Consider the following 20,924-nt stretch of genomic DNA (forward strand, 5'->3'; position numbering starts at 1 on the left):
CTCAACACTCCCGTCATCGCTCCGAGACAGCCGGAGACAGGGAGATAGGTGGCGGCGCAGAGAGGGTCGCAACCTCCCCGTATTCTCTGCTACAAGCTGTTCCTTCCTGTATTCTCTGCTACACAAGCTGTTCCTTCCTCTATTCTCTGCTACAAGCTGTTCCTTCCTGTATTCTCTGCTACAAGCTGTTCCTTCCTGTATTCTCTGCTACACAAGCTGCTCCTTCCTGTATTCTCTGCTACACAAGCTGTTCCTCCCTGTATTCTCTGCTACAAGCTGTTCCTTCCTGTATTCTCTGCTACAAGCTGTTCCTCCCTGTATTCTCTGCTACAAGCTGTTCCTTCCTGTATGCTCTGCTACACGCTGTTCCTTCCTGTATTCTCTGCTACAAGCTGTTCCTTCCTGTATTCACTGCTACAAGCTGTTCCTTCCTGTGTTCTCTGCTACAAGCTGTTCCTCCCTGTATTCTCTGCTACAAGCTGTTCCTTCCTGTATTCTCTGCTACAAGCTGTTCCTTCCTGTATTCTCTGCTACAAGCTGTTCCTTCCTGTATTCTCTGCTACAAGCTGTTCCTTCCTGTGTTCTCTGCTACAAGCTGTTCCTCCCTGTATTCTCTGCTACAAGCTGTTCCTTCCTGTGTTCTCTGCTACAAGCTGTTCCTTCCTGTATTCTCTGCTGCAAGCTGTTCCTTCCTGTGTTCTCTGCTACAAGCTGTTCCTTCCTGTATTCTCTGCTACAAGCTGTTCCTTCCTGTATTCTCTGCTACAACCTGTTCCTTCCTGTATTCTCTGCTACAAGCTGCTCCTTCCTGTATTCTCTGCTACAAGCTGTTCCTTCCTGTATTCTCTGCTACAAGCTGTTCCTTCCTGTATTCTCTGCTACAAGCTGTTCCTTCCTGTGTTCTCTGCTACACAAGCTGTTCCTTCCTGTATTCTCTGCTACAAGCTGTTCCTTCCTGTATTCTCTGCTACAAGCTGTTCCTTCCTGTATTCTCTGCTGCAAGCTGTTCCTTCCTGTATTCTCTGCTACAAGCTGTTCCTTCCTGTGTTCTCTGCTACAAGCTGTTCCTTCCTGTTTTCTCTGCTACTCTTGTTATTAAGTCCTGGGTGCTCCCGTAGATTTGAATGGCTTGAACAGAGCAATACAGAAAAGTTAGTGAAAATATAGTCATTTTCATAAGGTTTCCTATGGCTATACACTTTCCAACAATTTTCTAGTTGAGACTGGTTTAGTCCTTTGATTCAAGTCACCCAGAGCACCCATATCAAGTCACCCATAACAATCAGTTCAACATTGGAATAATAACAGAGTGAGTCAGCTATCTTATCAATAGAGCTAGCCTTAGCAAAGAGGGGGGCTCTATAGATTAATAGAACAGTAACAACAGGAGTAAGTTCAAATCAAAACCAATATTTGAAGGATTCATTCACCGTCAAAGATGTACAAATATGTATAAATAATAATAATTGATATTCTCCTTTGTTTCATCACAATTTACTCAAGCCTAGTAACAGACACAATATTTCGGACACAATAGTTTGTGTCAAACTATTTGCCAATTCTCACCACAATTGACACGTTCAATTGTAATTGTGTCCATTACTTCTATGAAGCCAAACTCAATATAATTGTAATTTTGTCCATTACCTCTACGAAGCTAAACTCAATAGAATTCTCTCAATATCAACTCCTCTTTTTCAAATCAAATTAAATGTATTTGTAAGGCCCGACAACACATGTTAGTGTCCCCATGGGCCGGACACATCTTCTTTAAAGGGGAACTATTTTACTATTTCTTTCACTATTTGGGCACTTTTACACAATTCCTGTGAGTCTATGGAACACCTCTGTAATATATATATTTTTTTTATTCATTGTTTTGTATTTCTAATCAAGTCCTCAAAAACAGCATTTTTCTACCTCAAGATCTCGAGCCGTTTTGAGGCTGGGCTCCAACCACTGTGTGCAGCTCATCTTGTACCTGATGCCACACAGCCACATTAACATGCAGCGGTGTCTCTCTGACATCACAAATCATCACATTTTCAAATGACTCAGTTCAGTGAGGGTGAATATTGTGAGAGGAGAATTGGAAGAATGCGCCAATATGAGAATTAGAGACATAGATCATATTAATATAAGTTCACATAGCTAGGAAACAATGCTAAACACTCAAAAAGGCCATTTATAAGATAGTTCCCCTTTAAACAAGTCAAGAAGAAACATCACAATAAATCAAGAACAAAACTAAAAACACCATGAAATCCTAAATAAAATGTAAAATTAATAAATGCAACACTCCCAGACATACGCCACGCGAAGGTAAGGAAACACTCACTAAAAACCTAGCAATAGGAAAAAAGCACCACAAACAATGTGGAGGGGAGAAACCTTAGAATGGCCGTCCAAGGGGGGATCTCCCTTCTTAGATGTCAGTGATATAGTGTTGCTTTAAAAGTGTGTCTCTCGATAAACTCAGCATTCCCTTCTCCCTGACGCTTAATAATAATAATAATGGATTGGATTTATATAGCGCTCTTCATGACACCCCAGAGACCCCAGAGCGCTTACAGAGTCCATTATTCGTTCATACACAGTCATACCGGTGGTGGTAAGCTACAATTGCAGCCAGAGCTGCCCTGAGGCAGACTCACGGAAGCGTGGCGAATAATCATCGCCTACGGCCCCTCCGACCACCACCAACATTCATTCACATGCATACACATTCATACGAGGCAAGTAGGTTAAGTGTCTTGCCCAAGGACACAACGGCAGTGGGATGGACATGGGCTTGCACGGGATTCGAACCACCAACCCTTTGATCATTGGACGACCCGCTCTACCCCTGAGCCACGCCGCCCCGCTTGGCCATTTCTGTATCAACTCTTAGTGTTTAGCCAGCTTGCTCTGCTAGCTTAGCTCTGTGAATGATGCTGGTGTTCATGTCGACAAGTGCCCCTGACAAGATAAAAAATAAATATTATTTCGAAATCTTTCCTAAATAGAAAAATAAAAATACAAACTTTTTAAATAACCCTTTGCGTTGTCTTCCTCACAGAAATGATTAAATACTGAGACATGTTTCTTTAATATAAATTTGTACTTTAAAATCAAGAGCACCAACCTTAACCTTAACACCAACCACTGAAGTGCCCTTGAGCAAGGCACTTACCCCCAACTGCTCCAGTGGAGTTGCTCACTGGCCAATGGTGTCAGACTGTGTTTGTACTGGGCAGCTCCCAGGTGTGAATGGAACTGTGTGAATGTGGCGTAGCTGAAAAAGAGCATCCATGCTCAGAGAACCTACCCTGGGTAAATAAATGATCAAAAAAAGAGGAGGGATACGCGACTCCTTGTGGAACTTTTGTGACCCCTTGTGGGGTCAGGACCCCCAGGTTGGGAACCACTGGTATAATCTATAATACAGTTTTTCTCAATTGCTTTGGTGCATTTCTCTGATCAGAATAACAACATTTAGTCATCTGTGCACATCATACTGGCAGTTTCTCATTCCTTCCAAATCGCAAATGCTTTTGGACATGCATTATTGCTTTCATAAAATTCTCTGCTGTTTTATAGCATTATCATTTGCTTATGTCATGTCAGTCAAAATTAACTATACTTATGAATGCTGAATAGTCATTCCCTATTAAACTAATAGTCCTCATTTCATTGCTTGATTCATTACATACAAAAATGTTGAACTAGTTCTCAAAGTCTATCAAGCTAATTTTATACATTTCTTTATAATTTTTTCCTGAAAATGTCTTCCACATTTAACAATTTCTCTTGGGTGAAGCATTAGTTGTAACCAATGATAAGTCACTTCTCCACAGTCACTCAGAGCTGAATCCCATGAACCCTCAATTGGCAAGCATATATGAACAGAGCTGGACATAGTGTGTACCATTTTGACAATACTGTGACACAGAAATGGAAGGTCAGCATCGTGGAAGAGGGGCGAGGATGCGGGGAGGAAGGGTAAGGGGACAAAACAGGGGAATAGGAAGAAGAGGCCAAGTACATACTATAGGCAGATTCCTGATGAAATTAGGGCTACAATTGTGAACCATGTTGTCAATCACAGTCTCACAATGGTTGAGGCTGGTCAAAGGGTGCAGCCAAATGTTGGGAGAACCACTGTACATTTAATTATTCAAACATTTTGTGGGGAGAACAGGTGTGTATATTGGACAGTATTTCATCACTAAACAATCTGCACTGCACTACTGCCATTGTGTCATACATGAAGCTTACAGTGGGACAAGAGCTTATCACTTTTTACATTTTACATTTAGACTTACAGCTTTACTACAGCACATATTTACTGTATTGTAGTATAAAGTAGTGTTACAGTAAAGATTTGCCATATTTACAGTATGGTACTGTACTGCAGCATGTTACAAGTGGGAAGCACTGTTATTGTACACTATAGTAATATGGGTTAAGGCAGTATATCATGTTTACTGTACATTACTGTAATTTTACTCTGCACAATGCTGTGAACAAATTAGAATTGCAAAGAGCATTATGCAGTAAAAATGAAACATATGTATTCAGTGTCTTGTATCTACCTCACAAAATACAGTAATGTGTAACTCAACTGTAGATTTCAAATGGCTGTGCAAATAATGTATAGTGCTGTCTTGAGCATTTTCAGGTAGTGTCACCAAGATCTGACTTTTTTGCATTGAATACACTTACAGAATGTGTCATAATGTGTCAACTGTCATAATGAAAACGTGACAAAGCCATTTGACTATTTTGTTCATAAACAATGGTGTCAGGACTTTTCATTTTGATGACACTGACACTTTCATTGACATGAATACTTGCTTTTGAGGAATGAAATATCCATTTTGCACGTTATCAATATAGGCTTTGCAGTTTGTACTAATTGTTTTGAGAAATGCACTAACTGTTGTGCAAATGTTAATAGTATTGTGAAATGCACCAAAGCGACTGAGAAAAACTGTAATTGCTCAATATCCTCTAAAGAAATGGACTTTTTGTTTGTCAGACAGTTCCACAATAAGTTTATACTCAAACGTTCCATCATGTTCTCCAGTTTTCAGTTTTGTGTCTTTTAGTTTTTCCCAATAGTGGCTCCAGTTTCCCTCTTTGTCTGCCCCAAATCCAAACACATTGACCTGGGAAGACATGACAGACAATGTTACATGAATTATATTTTTCTATTTGACTAATGATTTGCCACAAATATCTTTTAAGTCCCTCCGTGTGGCCACTGATGGGAGGGTTTCCTCTTATTCAGCTCAATCCGGTCCCAACTACACCAGTTAGTTTGCTGAAGAAGTGATGTTTCTTCATGACAAGGTTACACAGTACAGGTCTCTATATATAATATAATATATTTACCTCGTCACAGATGTGCATGCTAAGCAACAGAGCCAGGAAGCCAGTAGACGGTTGGGCTCCCCTCTTGCTCAGCCATATTTGATGAACATATCTCATGAAAGCAGGATGGAGGACCGACACCTGTGTGGGTTATTAATCAACAGTTAACCTATGGAAATATCATTGGACTGATATATCTATATATTTTTTTTACCTTTTATATACTTTTAACCCTTTACCCACTACAGCACAGTTACATTAATTATTTGTGACTCATTGGTCAAAATGGAAGACCTGTTTCTGTTTGACTCACCAAGTCCTTGTTACCCTTTATCTTTGCTTTCACGGCTCGGTACGTTCTGTTGGATGAAATGATACAAGAACATTTAATTGTAAAGGGATTTGAATGGAAAACATACTATTTGTGTGTGTGCTTGTGCGTGTGTGTGTGACAGGGGCGGACCTAGCACATTTGGCGCCCTAGGCGAGATTTTATTTTTTTTTTAATTTTTTTTGTAATAATTTTTGTTGTTGTTGTAATTTTCTTTTTTTTATGGCTTTTGCCTCTTCATAGTTCTCTAACGTTAGTCTTTCTTTCCTCAACGCTCAATTCTATAAACACTTGACCGATACCCATCAATGCACAGCGCTCTAGCATGTTCTGACTGTGAACACCTAAAGCTGAGGCTCAGACCGATCGACCGTTTTAGATTTTTGGCTCATTTTCCCTTATGTTAGAATTTTTTTTATGTAAAAATAATGGTTGCAGATATAGAGGGGGGCGCCAAAACTGCACAGAGAACAAAAAATTAATTATAAAATAAAATAAAATAAAAATTTTAAACAAAATTTTAAAATATAGGCGCTCTAGGCGACCGCCTATATCGCCTGTAGGAAGGTCCGCCCGTACTGTTGGGGCTTGCTTGACTGTTTTGAAACCACTCTGTTGTGAAACAAATTACAAGTTACATTGTTAATTTAGTTTGTATTTACTTTTCTAGTTTAAGTTAATTCAATTAAAGAAACTACAAATTTAACCACAATTACATTTAAAACATTGTTTGTTTTTCCACCATATCTGTTGACAATATAATGTCTTATCTATTGAAGGCTACATCCTGCTACCTTTTTCAGCTTCTCTATTTCAAGGCAATATTTACAAAAACTAAACTAAAACTAGTAATTTCCTATACAAACATGTTTCCTACTATTTATGCACATTATACACACACACTCACTCACTCACTCACACACACACACACACACACACACACACACACACACACACACACACACACACACACACACACACACACACACACACACACACACACACACACACACACACACACACACACACACACACACACACACACACACACACACACACACACACACACACACACACACACACACACACACACACACACACACACACACACACTAACTCACTGCCACTTTATTTAATTTACTATGTACTACTGCTGCTAGGAATATTTGAACTAAGTTCTCTTTTACCTTAAAATTTTTTTGGACATACATGAATAACCACTTTAGCCGTGTGGCTCTTACCTTCACAGACTCCATGAAATGGCGCCTTCCTCCTAAATTTCTGGTCATATGCTCACTTTTCTTTTACGGTTTCCTAGAAACAAGGTGTGGCTCAACTTACGCCTTTGCTCAATTTACCCCAAGTAGTTGAATATGGTTTACATGCAGGTAACATTTTTGAGTGTAGTGTTTTGTAAGTATTGGATTACCGGTCAGTGTGACTATGTAGAGGACGTGTAGATAGGGTGACCAGGTCAAAATGGTTCAGTCGCAGGACAGCAGCACTGCTTTTGCGGGACAATGCGGGACACGTAGGCAATATGGTATATGTGTTTGCATCAGGACCAATGCTGGCTTTAATTTAAGTTATTTTGTTATTGAAGAATAATGTGAGTTCTTCACATTTTGAGGACTGTGGAGGGGCGAGGGCAGTGTTGAGTAGCTGGTCGATGGCTGAGAACAGGCCTGGACTTGCCATCGGGAGCACCGGGAACACTTTTCCCGGTGGTCTGGCCTGTGCTGATAAAACATTTTAATTATATAATTTTTTTTTTTTTTTTTAATTTGTCAGGCCACATAACTTACTGTAGAAGCAGGCCAGGCCAGTTTTATTTATTCAACTTCAATCCTGATCCTAACAATATTTTTTTTGTAATGTCAGATTAAAAACGAAATACTCCCACTTTTCTGAAAAGAGTTGTTGTTAAATCTGACATTACAAAAAACAAAAAATCCATCTAAATCAGTGTTGTTGCTAATCATTGACACACGCTAGCCTGTAACAACCCCCCCCAGAAAAATCTACATTGCATTTGCTATATTGAAAATATTTGTTGTGTTTTTTTAACCATAATTTGTGATGCCATCACACACTGTTACATCCCAATGTATATATTCCCCAGTGTGTGTCTCCATGTGTGTGTGTTCTCCATTTTTCTTTCCTCCCTCCAGCCATTGTTCCCTCCACCATTGGTCCCTGCCAGGCCTGCCCTTCCATTACCCAGCACAGCACCGATTGGTGGATGGTTTTCCAGACTCCAACACTCAATCAACACCACCCAATCATGGATCACCACACACCTGTTAAAACATGGCTTCTCACTTCAGTCACTCTCTCTCTCTGGCATGAGGCTAGGCCTAGTGTGATTTTGTAACCTTGACTTTGACAATATTGCATTTCGTTTATTGGCCTTTGTGCTTAGTGGAAATTGCCTTGTGTGTGTATGGCCACAGAGAGAGCATTGTTAGTTATAGTTTGTTTTTGTATATATTCTGCCTTTGTTTTATGTATCATTAATGTGTTTTTCTCTCTTTCTCATGAAGCACAGATGGGGTGAGCTGCCATTTCCTTTGGATATTGTTTTCTCCTGTTTTGGTTAGGTAAGAGTAGTTTAGGTAATGTAATTTCTTTTACCATAGATTAGATTGGGTTTATTTGGAGTATAGTGGTGTTTGTTTGTTGTTTTGGCCTGGGATCACCCTTGAGCTACATGTGCTTCCTTTGCATCTATCAATAAATATCATTGTTGTTTACAAACGTGGTCCATCTTTTCTGTCAACCAACTGTTATGTTACATCCCTTTACCCTTAAGTGGTCTGCACACGGCGGGCGACAGACGTCGCCTGGCGATGTGATTGCCTGTCGCTCAATGACAATCGCTTAGCCCCCCACACCAGAGGCGACCGTTCTCAGGTATAATAAGCTATGTGTCGCTCTGTTTAGCTGGGGGTGTTTCCCCCCGGGAGATATAGGAGGGCGGACCGCCGGGACCGGAGTCCCGGACGTTACGTTAGGTTGTTGTGAAGCGGGTTAGCAGGTAGCTGTGTTGTGCAGTACGAGAGAGTATTAACCTGTAAAACCCATATTGAGCTGGAATTAAACCACCATATACGAATACAACCTCTCCTCATTCTTCCTGACATTAGTGCATGCCTGATCGCTACGATACGTTCATTACCAACGATTGGACAAGTATTGTTATGCAGCTGCTGAGAGAGTGTTTTTTTCACGGAAGACGCAAACTGTTTTGTTCTCAACCATAATTTTCTTTGGACAATAAACCTTACAAACTACATCAGCTGCAGCCTGGACATTAAACTCTGTCAACATCCACAACTTCTTTTGTTACCCGAGTATAAAAACACTAGTAGGTGCATCGTGGCGCATTGTTCATTTATTAGTTAATGACAAGCGGCCACTACAGCTTCTCAAACTAACGTTATTTATTTAAATTGTTCCCGTTAATAATAATGAACATAAGTAGCATGGTAATAATACGTAGGTTATTGATCAATGAATGTATTGAATGATACATTAATGGTGTACAAATGATACACCAGTAGAACTTCTGTACTACTTCTACTGTAGAAGTCATATTATTTCCTCATTGTCCTGCCTGCCGTCGCCTCCAAAAATAGGATCGAGGCGATTTTGAGCGAGGCGACAGAAATAGCTGTGCGACCGTCGCTTCAGAATCTCCTGCCGTGTGGGTTCTCTCATTCATAACAATGAAGGCGATACAATTCTGTCTGTCGGCTCGCTAAAAAAATCGGTCGCCTGGCTAAAATCGCTCGCCGTGTGGGGACCCCTTTAGACTCACAGGGGTCGTAACACACACACTGGCATTTAAAGGGTTAAAAATCGAAAATGTATTGGTGATTATGATCAGGGCTGAAGTTGAATAAAAGATTTATCAAAGAAAAAGCATATCATATTTTCATGGCGTTTTTGAAGAGGGCAATTTAGTTCCCTAATGGTAAGAATGAGTATTCTTTTCAATTTTACATTACAAAAAACTTAAAATCCATCGAAATCAGTGTTGTTGCTAATCATTGACATTATGCTAGCCTGTAATAACCTCCCCCCCCCATAAAAATCCACTTTGCATTTGATAGATTGAAGATATTTACATTTTTGTGTGTTTTTTTTTTTTTCAATAATTTGTGATGCCATCACAAACACTGGCATTTAAAGGGTACAATTTCAAACATTCCTGCACCAGAATGCAGGAAATTAAGCCTTTGTAACAAAAACATTTTCAGACCCCCTGCTTAAAAAGTGGCCTGACTGGGACTATATATAATATTCTAGAGTTTCCAGCATTCCCTGTGATAATCTTAGAAAAGTATTCCTTTCTTGCCACTTCTATTTCTTTGTTATAGGCAGTCGTGGCTTCTTTATATATATCGCAGTGAACTGTGAGCTTAGTTGTCCTCCATTTTCATTCAGCAGCTCTACAAATTCCAGAGGGACATCAGAGACTGCAATGTCCTTTGTTTCACTGAGACTTGGTTGAAGCCAGCGGTACAAGACCAGGCTATCCAGCCCGCCGAATCCTTCTCCGTTCACCAAAAGGACAGACCAGAAAGAACCACATTTCTACAGAGAGACTCAAAAGGAGCTTCTATCCCCAGATCATCAGGATGATCAATGAATGGTAAATGGTAAAGGGCTGCATTTATAAAGCGCTTTACAATTTGTTCCTCACATATCCATTCACTCATACATTCACACTGACGGCAGACATTGCCAACCTGCTCATCGAGAGCAATTAGGGGTTAAGTGTATTGCTCAAGGACACTTCAAAATTCTGCCTGGGAGGAGCGGGAATCGAACCAGGAACCTCTGGTTAACCAGATGACTGCTCTACCTACCGAGCCACTGTTGCAATGACTCTATGCAACACTAACTCATCAATTCTACATTCATTGCACACACACATGCACACACTCACTTTAAACATTCACCTTAACATTCGCTTTGGACACTTTAAACACTACACCTATTTGATCTATTTATTACTAAAATTGTTGCACTACAGCTCTAACTCATTTGTGCATTTTGTTTGCATTTTGTACTTTAGCTTTGGGTATATTTTATATAGTGTTTGGTCTTTCTTCTTTTTACTTTTTTTTTACTGTATGAAGCAAAATATCAGGAGGCTCATACAGAACCAAGCCTTTCACTGTATTGTACATGTACCTTATATGTGACAAATCAAACAAAACTTGAAACTTGAACTTGAACTACATATTCTCATAGTCTGACCAACACTGCTATTGTTTAACCATGGGGAGATTTTGTCATTTGACTTCTCTTTACATCCAGTGTAAATGAGATTTTCAACCATGCAGTTTAAAGAGCAGTCCAGGCTGGGTGGTTTAGTTAGTCTCATGATATTTGAGAACTTTTCTTCTGTCATGTCATCTCGTACTCTTCGCTTAACAACGGTTATCGTTTTTGTCTTCATTTACATGTTGTATTAGCTCAAAGCTGTCCAGTAGGTTGATAAGCTCAATAGCCTTGGGGTTGTTCTTCTTATTGATATGGATATTCAGATCTCCATGTATGATTAATCTTTCACATCTAATGATACCAACTGAGATTAGCTCTGATAATTCCTTCAGAAATACTGATGTGTATTTTGGTGGTCGGTATAATGAGGGCCAAACACAGTGCATGAAGAACATGAAGAACACATGTCTAAGGGTATGCAAACAGGAAGATCACACACAGAGGTTGTGGGACCGTCACCTGGAGGGTTTAGAGAGGGGGAGGATGGAAAGAAAGGCAGAGGCGAGATGTTTGTAAAGTACAGTAAAATAGTAAATGGACTTCAATCATATAGAGCTTTTATCCAAAGCGCTTTACAAGTTATGCCTCACATTTACCCATTCACTCACACACGGGAACCATGCAGCCTGTTCTTCGGGAGCAGTTAGGGGTTAAGTGTCTCGCTCGAGGACACTTGGACACGTTACCGGGAGAAGCCGGAATCGAACCAAGAACCTTCTGATTACGAAATTACTTTTCTACAGTACCTCCTGAGCCACTGTGGCCCAGTAAACTGAAGGGTAGATTTGTTTGGGTTACAATCCTTCACGCCAGTCGATGTGATTAGTTGATAATGCAAATGATACACCCATAGACACTCACTGTGTAATGCGTCCCGTGGTGAAGGCACTGACGAGCCACCGGAGGTCCGTCACCTTGAACCCAATGAACACAAGATGGGTGTTCTTGTCCAAATCAATGGCACTCTCAGGATACATCATGTGAAGCGTTGTCTTGGTTCCAACATCTGATTCATATCCCTTGACCTGAGCCTCGTTCATTCTAAAGTACAAAGAGTGAGATAGAGAGGAATGTCTTAGTGTAAAGTACAGAGAGAGAGAGATACGTCATAAAGTAAAATAGAGAGACAGATATGCCAAAATGTAAAGTACAGAGTGAGAGATCATAATGTAAAGTATAGAGAGAGAGAGATATCATAATACAAGATACAGGGAGAGAGAAAGATATGTCATCTTGTAAAATAGAGAGATATATATGTCATAATTTAAAGGAAAACTCCAACATTTTGGGAAATTAGCTTATTTGCCATCTACCCTGGAGTTAGACAAGAATATGCATACCTTTTTCTTCTCTGTGCATGCAGTAGGAGTAGGAAGACGTTGGGAACTAGGCTAATGGAGGAACCTACTTCCAGTGACTGACACTAAGCTAGGCTAACGGTGCATGTCTTCCTACTCCTACTGCATGCACAGAGAAGAAAAGGGTATGTATCTTAACACTCCAACATTCTGGGAACCCTGGAGTTAGACAAGAAGATGCATACCTTTTTCTTCTCTGTGCATGCAGTAGGAGTAGGAAGACGTTGGGAACTAGGCTAATGGAGGAACCTACTTCCAGTGACTGATGCTAAGCTAGGCTAACGGTGCGTGTCTCTTCCTACTCCTACAGCATGCACAGAGAAGAAAAAAGGTATGCATCTTCTTGTCTAACTCCTGGGTTGATGGCAAATAAGCTAATTTCCCAACATTTTGGAGTTTTCCTTTAAGGTACAGAGAGAGAGAGATGTCATAATGTAAGGTAGAGAGAGAGAGAGATGTCATAATGTAATTGATTGATTAAAAACTTTATTAACAGATTGCAGAATGGGTACAATACAGTACAGCTCAATACAAAACAAACTGCTAAGAGGATGCAGACCAGAAAAAGACTTTTGTCTTGTTTACATCGGGGTCCCTCATTTTCAATTCACCATGACATTTATGACATACACACGACAAACATATATACAGAACTGTGTAGTAAAAAGAGATTATAAAAAATATATACATCCGAAGGGGAAGAAACTGTACATTGGTGGGGGGGGGGGGGGGGGGTTGGACATGTACAGGGGCCAGTTTCTAATTGCAGTAAAGTATATATAGAGAGAGAGATACTCTCTAAATGAAATGGTAGAAAATCTCAATGATGCACTGTCATCTGTATTAAATTCTGTCACCCCACTAAAAACGAAAAAGAAGAAAACCAGAGCCTCGCCCTGGTTGAACTAAAATACGATCAACAAAGAAAAAAGGAAATGTTGTGCAGCGGAGCGAAAATGGAGAAAAACAAAAACCACCATATGCTGTGATATATACAAAGATGCTTTAACTGTTTATAATAAAACCATCCGCTTAGCAAGGAAAGACTACTTCTCTAAAATCATTGCAGAAAACGCTGGAAACTCCAGAATCCTTTTTTACACTATTTATGTACTACTCAACACTGCCCCTACACCTCCTCAGTCATCAACGGTTAAGTGTGAAGAACTTGCACTATTCTTTAACAACAAAATAACCTTGATCAGGGCCAGCATTACTCATGATGGAAATAAAGCTGATTGCAGCAAACCGCGCAATGTAACCATGAGAAGATTCACATGCATCACATTAGATGTACTCTGCAAAACTGTCTCAGAATGTATCTGCTCCACCTCAGACATTGACCCTATACCTACAGCTTTTTTCAAACAGGTGTTTAATAGTGGTTCAAGCCCTGTGCTAGATATCATTAACCCTTCCCTTAGAACTGGTATTTTCCCAGATGCCTTTAAAACAGCAGTTGTAAAGCCATTACTAAAAAAACCTAACTTGGATAGTAATGTAATGGCAAATTATCGTCCAATATCCAACCTACCATTCATTAGTAAAGTACTTGAAAAGATAGTTTCAGTTCAAATAAATTCCTTTCTTGAAGAAAACAACATCTTATAAGAATTTCAGTCGGGTTTTCAGAAAATATCATAGCACTGAAACTGCCCTCACCAAAATAATCAGTGACCTCAGGCTAAACTCTGACGAGAATAAGATCTCCATCCTTATCCTGCTAGATCTCAGTGCAGCATTTGATACAATCGATCACGATATTCTAATCCATCGTCTTGAAAACCATGTCGGTTTCTCAGAACATGTGCTAGGCTGGTTTAAAACATACATCAGAGGGAGGAAATTCTATGTTAAACTAGGAGATCACATGTCTGATACGACAACAACTATGGAGTTGCACAAGGGAGTTGCTTAGGTCCTTTACTCTTCTCCCTTTACACGTTACCGCTGGGTGATATCATCAGAGAACATAATGTAGATTTATTTCCATAGCTATGCGGATGATACTGAAGTTCAATTCTCATATTAGCAAAGTGACGAAAACATCGTCACTTTCCTGACACAAATTGTACTTTTTTGCACTATTCTTACCCTGCCTACTTTTATACACTGCCTATCAAATTCATGTGTCGGTTCTATGCTAATTGTATCTCACTACCTCCTACTGTATGCACTGTAATTTTAAGAGAACTATTTTATCACACTTTTTACTTCTTACTGATGACTATTTTTTAACTATTATTGTTATTATTATTATATTATTATTATTATTATTATTATTATTATTATTATTATTATTATTATTATTATTATTATTATTATTATTATTATTATTATTACCCTACCTACTTTCATACACTTCCAATGAAATTCATATGTCGGTTCTATGATGTTAGAGTGATGCTCTGTTGTTGTGAGCGACACACTGCTCTGTTGTTCTATAAGGTAACTTAGAACTGTACTTTGTAAAGAAACTCAAAGTGTTAAGAGCGATGGACTGCTCTGTTGTATGTTAGAGCGATGGACTGCTCTGTTGTATGTTAGAGCGACAGACTGCTCTGTTGTATGTTAGAGCGACGGACTGCTCTGTTGTATGTTAGAGCGACGGACTGCTCTGTTGTATGTTAGAGCGAAGGACTGCTCTGTTGTATGTATGTTAGAGCGATGCTCTGTTGTATGTTAGAACTTTGTAAAGAAACTCAAAGTACTAAGAACGATACACTGCTCTGTTGTTATATATTTTTTATTGAACAATCTTATCACACCTTTTTACTGTCCGTTCTATCTTATTATTTTTAGCCTATTTTAAACTGAATCAAACCGCACTTTTTTACTCTATCTAATCTATTCTATTTTATTATTTGTATTGCTGAAGAACTGTGATTTGCCTAACCTTGCTACCTCTCTATCTCTTTGTATTTACATAAAAAAATTGTATGCTCGCGTATGCCTGTATTTTTTACTGTTGTGAAGCAGGTTGAACTGCAACCTCTGTATGAAAAGTGCTATACAAATAAAGTTATTATTATTATTATTATTATTATTATTATTATTATTATTATTATTATTATTATTATTATTATTATTATTATTATTATAATATAAGGTACAGAGAGAGAGAGATATGTCATAATGTAAAATAGAGAGAGAGAGATATGTCATATTGTAAAGTACAGAGTGATACGTTATTTTTTATTATAATTTCTTTTACTTAGAAATATAGATTTTTTTTTCAGAATGATTGTATAATGTGTAACGGTGCCTTATGATTAATGTGTGACCAGGTAATTACATTGTATCATCAGTTATCTTAAGAAATCACAACATCATTGCCCAGTAGGGCTGGGCCCCGTTTGGCTCTGATTAGTTTCATATATTCTCTGCTGTAGATTTGCTTAACGGAGCGCCCGGATTGTGTTTCATTCAAGCATAAAATTGAAGTGTCTATGCGTGGATTGTGGTTTTTGTGGATTATGAATTACGAGGACTCTGAGGATTGTTGAATTGTATCATCACTCACACGTTATTGTGATATTGTAACTGGGATTAAAATGTCTGATGAGATGCGCTGTTTGACGGATTTGAGAAATTGAATGAGCCGTTGACGTCACATTAATGCATTTGAGAATAAAGAGATAAAACTTCATTCATTTACATTTACATTTACATTTAGTCATTTAGCTGACGCTTTTATCCAAAGCGACTTACAAGTTCTGTACGACAAGCCATCAGGAAGGGCACAACTCTATCAGCTGAGCAACAATGTTCATCAAAGTGTTGAGTGCTACAGTGTAGGTTAGTTTATTAGGACAAGTGCATGACAGTACGGTTAGTTAGGGTTAGATTTTTTTTTTTTATAGATTTTTTTTTTTTTATTCAGATAATGGTTGAAGAAGTGCGTCTTTAGTCGACGGCGAAAGATTGGACGTGATTCGGCTGTCCTAACTGGGGTGGGTAGTTCATTCCACCATTGTGGGGCAAGGACTGAGAATAGGCGACTTCTCTTTGATGACCCTCCCGGAGCTTGGATAGGAGTAGGTCTGAGGCGGCCAGAAGATGCAGAGCGTAGGGGTCTTGAGGGTGTGTAGTTAGAGACCATTGACCGGAGGTAGGCGGGAGCGGTTCCCTTTGCCGCACGGTATGCTAGGTCGAGGGCCTTGAAGCGGATTCGTGCAGCAATGGGGAGCCAGTGCAGGTCCCTAAGAAGTGGGGTGACATGGGCCGACTTCGGTAGGTTTGAGATCAGGCGGGCCGCTGCGTTCTGAATGAGTTGAAGAGGCTTAGTGGCAGTGGCCGGGAGGCCAGCGAGCAGTGCATTGCAGTAGTCGAGGCGGGAGATGACTGTTGATTGGACGAGGAGTTGGGTGGCTTCTTTTGTCAGGAAGGGGCGGATCCTTCTGACGTTGCTCAGGAGGAATCGGCAGGTTCTGGTCGTCGCTGCGATGTGAGCAGAGAAGTTCAACTGGTCGTCGAGGACAACACCAAGGTTCTTGGCGGTCGGGGACGCAGTCACAGCTGCATTCTCGACTGTGATTGAAAGGTCGGTTAGGGGGGAGGATTTGGCCGGCAGGTGGAGCAATTCTGTTTTGCTTAGGTTCAGTTTGAGGTGGTTGGACGTCATCCAGGCGGAGATGTCGGACAGACAGGCCGAGATCCGCTCAGAGACGTGGATATCTGAGGGAGGGAAGGAGAGGAAGAGTTGAGTATCGTCGGCATAACAATGGTAGGAGAAGCCATGAGACGTGATAATTTTACCCAGTGATTTAGTGTAGAGGGAGAAGAGAAGGGGTCCTAAAACCGAGCCCTGGGGGACACCCGTCCGCAGGGGGCGGGTGGCCGACAGAGTCCCTCTCCATGACACTTGGTAGGAGCGGTCATTGAGGTATGATGACAGCCATGTCAGCGCAGAGCCAGCCACTCCCATTCCTGCGAGGGCCGCAAGGAGGATCTGGTGGTTGACTGTGTCGAAGGCTGCAGATAGATCTAGGAGAATCAGGACAGAGGAGAGGCCTTTCGCTTTTGCTAAGTGAAGTGCCTCTGTGACCGCAATGAGGGCTGTCTCTGTGGAGTGACCAGTCCTGAAGCCTGACTGATTAGGGTCTAGGAGGTCATTCTGTAAGAGATAAGCAGTAAGTTGGTTGGATACAGCACGTTCAAGTGTTTTAGAAAGGAAGGAGAGAAGAGAGACAGGACGGTAGTTGCCTATGACGGTAGGGTTCAGGGTTGGTTTTTTTATGAGCGGCGTGACTCTGGCTTGTTTTAGGGAGGAGGGGACCACCCCCGAGTTGAGTGAAGAGTTGATGGTTGCAGTTAGGAATGGGAGGATGTCTGGTGCTATGGTCTGGAGGAGTGGGGAGGGTAGCTGGTCCAGCTGGCAAGTAGTCGGACGGTTCGACGTTACCAGTGTCAGGGTCTCTGCTTCTGTAATGGGAGAGAAAGATGACAGAGTGAAGGATGAGGTTCTCGATTCAGCATTTGGAATGGGTGGGGGTTGGGAGAAGGAGCTGCGGATGTTCTCCACTTTTTCCTCAAAGAAGATCGCAAAGTCTTCGGCAGAGAAAGATGAGGGAGGGGGGGGGGTGGGGGGGGAGTGAGGAGGGAGGACATGGTAGCATGCAGTTTGCGAAGATTCTTGGCAGAGGCCTCGATCCTATGGTGGAAGAAAGAAGCTTTGGCATTAGTGATGGTTTTGGAGAATGTTAACAAGAGGTTGTGATATGTGTCGATGTCAGCAGTGAGGCGTGACTTTCTATACTTCCTTTCAGCTGCTCTCAGGACCTGTCTTTGTTCTCTCACTGGATCTGTCAGCCATGGACTGGGTGGGGAACGGCGGGCAGGTTTCTCAACGAGGGGACAGAGCTTGTTGAAGGAGGTTGCAAGGGCTGAAAGGAGGGTGGAGGTTGCCATCTCTGTGGAGAGAGCAGAGAAGGTCTCACTCAAAGGTAGAGCGGATAGTATGTCAGAGGAGAGGGTGGAGGGGGATAGGGAGGGCAGGTTGCGTCTGAGTGAGACTGTTTGTGTTGGGGTGAAGACCTTTCGGTTAAGCATGAGAGTTAGTGAGAAGGATATGAAGGAATGGTCAGATACATGTAGGGGAGTTACCGTGGTGTTAATGATGCTGGAGTTACGGGAAAATATGAGATCCAAGGAGTTGCCTCCTTTGTGGGTGGGAGGCATGGCAGTGGGAGTCAGGTCAAACGATTGTAGGAGGGAGACTACTATGACTGACTGAGATGAGTCAGGCAGGTTGAAGTCGCCCAATTCAAAAGAAAAATATTCAAAACACGGGTCTCTTGTCCATTGATGGATACACAATGGATATATCCCGTCTGGCACAGTGGTGCAACGGCCAGTGTTCACTCCTGGCAAGCGAGCGACTCGAGTTCGAGACCCCGCGTTTCCAATACATTTTTTTTGGAATATAATATTAATGATTATACGCAAAAGTAGCCTAGTTTTAAGTTAAAATATTATAAATCTACATGCATTGAGGATGTCATTCTTCATATAGCTCTCAACGTGCACCAAATTGAATTATTCCTACATTGCAAAAAGAAGAAAAAGACTAGAAGAAGTGGGATTCGAACGCGGGTCGTCTGCGTGAAAGTCAAAACGACCAACGGTCACACCACAGTGCAGATAAGTAAAACATCCACCATACATCAATCAATGGGTAAGAGAGCTGTATCCTTATTCTGAAACAGTTGAACTAATTATTTTCGCTAGCAAGATCTCATTTGATTATCCATTCCATAAACCTACTGCCAGCAGGCAAGTTTAAAGAAATATAATCTGATTGATTGGGGTAATGAGGGACTTAAAATTAGCCTATAGATTATGCATTTAACTTGTCGGCGAGGCTATTGAGTCGTACTGCAATCTGTTAATAAAGTTTTAAATCAATTAATCAATCAATGCCGTTAGAAAATCAGGATTTCTGCTATCGATACTTGCTGGCTTTTCAGCTGAGGCGCGCGCGCGCAATTATCCTGGGTCTCAAGTCTGGTTTGAGTTAACGAGACTGAATCCACCTTCGAGGAACAGGAAAATCCCGGCTTCAAACATCGGGTTAATTGAATCTGGATAATGGGACTCTTGATCGACTTAGTTGAACCAGGTACGGGGAATAGGGCCCTGGACGATTAATCGTGTTTCAATTTCAATTACAATTTTGGCTTCCCACGATCATGAAAACAAGATAATCGAGATAAAAAAGAGCATTGTGCCACGGGCTGGGTTGCTCTCATTTTGTCTTGCGTTGTAAATGCAGCGCACCCTTCCTTCACAACCGTGCACTCCACCCCTGTCCCCCAAGCCAACAGTAGTTTGGTATTGAGAGGGAGGAGGGATCCACGCAGTGATGGCCAGTAGCTAGCTACAAGTAGCTAGCTACATAGCTTAACTACAATTCTCAGTAGCGTGATGGTAGCGTTGCTACTTTTGAACCAAGTAGCGTTCTCTGTAGTGCAGTTATTTTTAGAACGAAGTAGTGACGTAGCATCAGGAAACGCTACACGCTACTATCCGGAGAAACAGACATAAAGATTTGTGAGAAAAAAAAATCCCTGCAGAAAACCCACTATGATTGGTTGGTTGGTTTAGATATGAGTATGACGACTCACGATTGGGTAAGGTTAGGCCAAAACATTACGGGTAGGCCAATCAGAGGCAGGATAGGGCGGGACTCCAGCTCCGCAAACCAGGAAGTGCAAATCAAAACAGACCACTGAATGAATGAATGCAATTTAACAGATTACATGAACCAGTCCGCACAAAATGGCAGAGGGATTCGATGTTTCCAGGGCTGATGGCATTGATGAAGATGATGATGTCAATAACAACAATGCCTCTCCATGGCCCTATCTGGAAAAATGTATGAGTTTGACTGAAAAAACGCCTAAAACATAATGTTTAGGTGTTTATTGTGTCCGCCAAAAACGAAGCTGATCTCAACCTCCCACACGTCCAGCACGAACTTGAGAACACATATTCAGGTGAGCTGATGAAAACTTTTACATTAAACATTGTCAACTGTTCCGAAACAGCACACAAGTCAGTGCACTTTCTGTCAACAGCTTTAACTAATAGATAGCTGCTATCATGTTTCACTGTAGGCAGAAAATGAACAATATTATGGGGGTGGAGGAAAAGAAAAAACAAACTAACATTAAATACATACACTTGAAAAGATCACCTAGAGCAGTGGTTCTCAACCTGTGGCTCAGGACCCCCAGGGGGGGTCCCCACATGATTTTGGGGCCATGGAATGTTTTGTGAGTTACATATTTAAATACATTTGGTCATTTAGCTGACGCTTTCATTCAAAGCAACTTACAAATTGTGTACAACAAGTCAGCAGGAGTGGTACATATCTAGCAGCCAAGGATAAGTAGTATTGTTTGTCTATCCAGTGTCAAGCTTGAGTTATACTCTGAGTACATGTATACTGTAGTAGTATAGACATATTAGCATAGTTGGAGGGCTTGTTTCAGTTTTATAATAAACAATCAAACTGAACTTTTTTTTGCCTGCCTATTTGTTTGGTGGAAACCTGATCATGAAGTAAAAAATAAATAAATAAA

General features: G+C 40.9%; 1 protein-coding gene across 1 annotated transcript in view; it reads right to left on the bottom strand.

The window, feature by feature from the left end:
- Positions 1 to 4,982: 4,982 nt before the first annotated feature.
- LOC311230760 (CMP-N-acetylneuraminate-beta-galactosamide-alpha-2,3-sialyltransferase 1-like) overlaps positions 4,983 to 20,924 on the bottom strand; it is a gene marked incomplete at both ends in the record, with an annotated part of 39,292 nt that continues 23,350 nt past the window's right edge. Inside the window, 4 exons of the mRNA XM_084317119.1 lie at positions 4,983 to 5,150; positions 5,377 to 5,496; positions 5,669 to 5,714; positions 11,843 to 12,022. Coding sequence (XP_084173245.1) covers positions 4,983 to 5,150; positions 5,377 to 5,496; positions 5,669 to 5,714; positions 11,843 to 12,022 — 514 coding nt within the window. The remainder of the gene's footprint in view (positions 5,151 to 5,376; positions 5,497 to 5,668; positions 5,715 to 11,842; positions 12,023 to 20,924) is intronic.

The sequence above is a fragment of the Notolepis coatsorum genome (genome assembly GCF_963971535.1).
Source record: "Notolepis coatsorum genome assembly, chromosome: 6".
Lineage (NCBI taxonomy): Eukaryota > Metazoa > Chordata > Actinopteri > Aulopiformes > Paralepididae > Notolepis > Notolepis coatsorum.